This window comes from Centroberyx gerrardi, chromosome 3 (assembly GCF_048128805.1).
Source record: "Centroberyx gerrardi isolate f3 chromosome 3, fCenGer3.hap1.cur.20231027, whole genome shotgun sequence".
In the NCBI taxonomy this organism is placed as follows: Eukaryota; Metazoa; Chordata; class Actinopteri; order Beryciformes; family Berycidae; genus Centroberyx; species Centroberyx gerrardi.
Window position 1 is genome coordinate 16911190 of NC_135999.1, and position 4564 is coordinate 16915753.

At 47.1% G+C, this 4564-nt stretch overlaps 1 protein-coding gene across 1 annotated transcript in view; it reads right to left on the minus strand.

Annotated features, from left to right (window-relative positions):
• The window catches only part of radil (Ras association and DIL domains), a 16210-nt gene extending 12120 nt beyond the window's left edge, over positions 1-4090 (minus strand). The window contains exons 1-6 of the mRNA XM_071905370.2: positions 4007-4090; positions 3510-3837; positions 3264-3440; positions 873-980; positions 131-246; positions 1-17 (exon numbers count right to left, since the gene is read on the minus strand). The exon at positions 1-17 is cut by the window's left edge and continues 175 nt beyond it. Coding sequence (XP_071761471.1) covers positions 1-17; positions 131-246; positions 873-980; positions 3264-3440; positions 3510-3837; positions 4007-4090 — 830 coding nt within the window. The remainder of the gene's footprint in view (positions 18-130; positions 247-872; positions 981-3263; positions 3441-3509; positions 3838-4006) is intronic.
• Between the last annotated feature and the right edge of the window lie 474 nt (positions 4091-4564).

The following is a 4564-nucleotide window of genomic DNA, read 5'->3' on the forward strand; positions in this document are numbered from 1 at the left end:
TCCTCTCCCACTCCCAGCTACAGACACATGCACACAAACACACACGCATTCAGGTTTTAGGTCAGGGCGATAAGAATTCCATGAATAATAATGATCAATCATTGTGACAGGCTTCAGTGTGAAGCCCCACCTGGTTGAGGCTGGTCTCGCTGAGGCTGCGGCAGAAGGATGAGTTGCTGGGCCGGGGCAGGGTCAGCGTCCCCTTCGCCCTGTTCCTCTGGAGCTTACGGGCCTGGGCATTAATGTCTGGGCGGAGGACAAGCAGAGGAGGAGGGAGAGAGAATAGGTGGAGAATAATAAAGAGGAGGAAGGGAGGAAGGGGACAAAGAGGAGGAGCAGGAGGGGGGAGAGAAGTCGTGGTCGGAGGGAAAAGACAGCAGTAGAAATTGAAGATAGGAAAGGCAAGGAGTGGAAAAAGAGAGGAAAGTGTACAAGACTTTGCTGTTAAATGTGCTACTTGTAATTGTGTAGCAGGTGAATCATGAGTGAACTGACTAGGTCTGGGTAAAGCAACTCGCCAAGCTGTAGCGAATCAGGTGCATTACAGTCATGTGTGAGCTGAGTAGCTTTGAGAAACTTTGAAACTGAACACCAGGCTGGAGTGAATCGGGTGAGTCGGAGTCAAATGAGCTGAATGGCACTGGATGGAGCAGCACAGGCTGTCAACAGTGAATCTGATGAGATGCGAATTGAGCAACTCCTCATGACTGAATTGGAGGATTTGGAGACCATGCGATGGCTCACACACATCCACACATGCACACTCACGCTGGTAGGATCACTGGCAATGGGGGTGGCACTGGTGACAAGGCAGGTACAGGCGGTCTCCATGGCAATGACTGACAGCCACCCTACCTGAGGCCAGTCCCCACCTTTAGAGCTGGACTGTACCACTCGACCAGACCGCAGGGGGGAGCTCCTGTGTTTGCCCAGCCCAGACCGACCCATTAGAGCCGCCAGGAATTGGGGGGTTTTGGTCCCTACAGCAAGGTGGGAGGGGTTAAGAGGGGGGGGAGGCTGAGAGAACACCCCCCACCAAAACACCCAGCACAGAATAACCCCGAAACACACACACCACCCACACACCACAAGACGAGCATGCACAGAGGGGCAAAACGAGTCTGTGGTGTTTCATATGAGTCACATCACCAGTTATTAAGGAGAGATACACAGTTAAAGGTGTGAGGTACAGGATTTCCCCCCCTAATATATCACCGTCAAATTAGTTAGAATGATACATCAATCTAACAAAGGCAAAAAACACGACTATTGTCATTACAAACAGTAGCCCCTATGATCTCCTTTGTGCTTTCAACTGGGTCAGTTTAGGTGTTTTCGACTTTGATTTGTAACAAAATCGCAATGAATTTCTTACCAATGGGCTGGTAAATCAGACATAAACCTGCAGAACAAGCCAATAATGAAATCTATCAATAGAAAAAAGCTGACAGGGCATATAGAATATAATAATAAAGGCTGATATTACAATTAATTTGACTGTGATGTATTTATGTATTTAATGGAAATCCTACTCATATTGTAGTACCTTTAAAGTGCTATCTCATTGTTTAAAAAGAGAGTGTGAGAATACACACAATACACACACATGCACATGCATGCACACACACACACACACACACACATACAACAGGAGGAGAAAATACAGCAAAAGGAAGAAAAAAGAGACAGAGACAGAGAGAGAGCAAAAGAGACTCCAGGGTACAGTATTTTTGTAACCACTATAACACAATAGAGAAAGGGTTAGTGTGAATATGAAAACGTCTGTTAATATGTATTAGTTAATACAGCAATAACATCCCAGAGGGCATTCTTTCCTGTGATTACATGTTCAACAGCTAGGCAGAAAGGTATGAGATGCAATCATGTAAAACTGCAAAACTGAAGTGCCAATAATCACAGTAAAGAAAGCTCTCAAGGGTTTTATGGCTTTTATACAATGGTTACCAATGCCTGTGCACTGTCAGAAAGGTGTACTCCAAAGCAGTATACATAACAATAAAACAGGAGAAAATTGCAGACTGGCTCTCTGGTTACCACAACAGTTGACATAGTAACCAATAAAACACAGCATGCTTTATGACAAATGTCAGCATGGTTGCAATGTGTCTGACCAGTCACATTGTATGGCTGACATTCCTTATAATACATATAATGATGAGCTATATTGTCCATTAATGGGGTGTTTATAACTGCTGACATGAATTTCCTCAATAGTATGTATAAGGGTGTGAGTGTGCTCACATTTGTGTAAATGGCACAGTTTTGATCAATCAGTACACTAATTTCTTGCAAAGGTCACTCCATAGTTCCTACACACACACACACAGACACACACACACACACACACACACACACACAAACACACACACAGACATACACTCACACTGCTGCATTGCAGATGTGAAGCCACAACAGCTATTGTATTCCAGAGTATATCAGAGTTTCTGTAATTTAGTTAGACATCAACAATTTAGATCTATCTCAACTTCACAGTGAATCTCCACAGAGAACTGGTGACACCACTTGAGTGCAGCACAGTCGAGCTGTGTCTGAGCCGTGCTGCACAGGCACTATAGTGGGAAGATGATATCACATCATTCTAGTAGAAATCTGTCATTCATAAAAACACTAGAGCGCCTACACCCATCCACACCTCCGGATGCAAAGGATTCAGCTTTCACTCAATCAATCGACCGGCTGTCCATGCACTTCCACTGCTGTTTGTCAGTGTGTGTGTGTGTGTGTGTGTGTGTGTGTGTGTGTGTGTACTTCTGTGCGTGCTCAATTTCACATGCAAGTGTGTCTTTTCCTTAGGTAGTAGAAAGGTGAATGAAACCCTGCATGTCTTCACAGTGAAGCCGTCTACTGCAGATCACCACCTCCGCAGAAACAGAGGGGCAATCACACAGGTACAATGTCTTCTCCACAGGATAATAACTATGAAGAAAGCCTGGTTCTGTCTTGTGCAGGCTACCTATAGAGTGGAGAATATGCTTTCTCTCTCTCTCTCCCTCTCTCTCTCTACCTCTCTCTATCCATCTCTACACACACGCACGTCCATGCGCGCACGCACACACACACACTGTAAAAAGAACTAACGAGCTGTGCTTTTCTGCTGAGTTTCACTTGTTAAGAAAGAAAGGGAATTAGGACCAGCTGCTGTGTGTGAGATCTGTGTGTGTGTGTGTCCATCTTTGTGTCTGTCTGTGTTTTCATGCCCGTGTGTGTGTGTGTTTCCTCACCAGCAGTGACAGTGTCCTTATCCTTGGCGTTGAGTTCCTCCACCTCCGCTCTCCTGCGCAACTCAAACCTGCGAGCATGTCCTTCTCTGGGCTTCCATAGTTCTTGGAGCAACAGCGGCTTTTCGTTGTCCCCCAGTGCACGCAAGCATTCTGTCCGCCACCCCCCTCCTCCTCCTCCTCCCCCTCCTCCTCCTCCTCCTCCTCCTCCTCCTCCTCCTCCTCCTTCTCCCATGCCGCCTCCACCACCGCCTCCCCCCTCCAAACGTCCAATCACATCGCAGAGGACATAAGAGTGGGCCGCGGCCTTGTTGAGGGAGTAACGCTCGAGCGCCTCTTTGACCAGTTCCTGCGCACTGGAACGCGGTGTGGCCAGGACGCTCTTGTAGTTGGCACCGGCACAGATCTCATCCCCAAAGATCTTCAGCACCCCGGGGGCGGAGCTCTGCGTGGAGAGCTCAGCCGGGTCGTCCGCCGGTCGCTCTGGGGGTTCAGTCACAGAGCGCCGGTCCCCACGGGTGGCCGTCCCGCTTTCCGCTGGGACGCGGTCTCGGTAACTCAGAGTACGGTACAAGACCTGGTGAACAGACGAGCTATACTGAACAAACTGTGTGACGATGATATGCACTAATGTACACCAAATATGTCAAATAATACATCGTGCCCATGGTAGTGTTTACTAGTGTGCATGTTTGTGTGTGAATGTGTGTATATGTGTGTGTGTGTGTGTGTGTGTGTGTGTGTACCTGTGTGAAGGTCCTGCTCTGGCGTTTCAGGCGGCTCTTGGACGGTAGGGACATGCTGGCCCCAGATGAAGAACCGTAGAACATGATGATGCTGCTGTTGGTTCCACGCGCTCCACAACTGGCAAGCAAGCACGCACACACACACACACACACACACACACACACACACACACACATGCACACACACACATGCAAACAGACATACTTAAGAGCTGAGGATGGACACACAGCTACAGCTTACACGTACTTACGGCACACTTGTTGTATATACTGAAAGGTACCGTGTAGAAACTGTATTTCTGTAATGTTTCTGTATTCCAAAAACTCCACCATATACAGACCATGATAAATGATGGTGACAATGGATAGACCGACACCATGGCAGCCTTTACAAACATGATATGATAGAAAAGCTGTGTGTGTGCAGGGTGCAAGTAGGGCTGGGTGAGAGTGACAAAATCAAATATCACAATATTTTAGACCGAATACCTCGATATCGATAACGTGATGATGATATTTTGGGGGAATGAGTATTTGTGCTTTCATAAGATATTTACA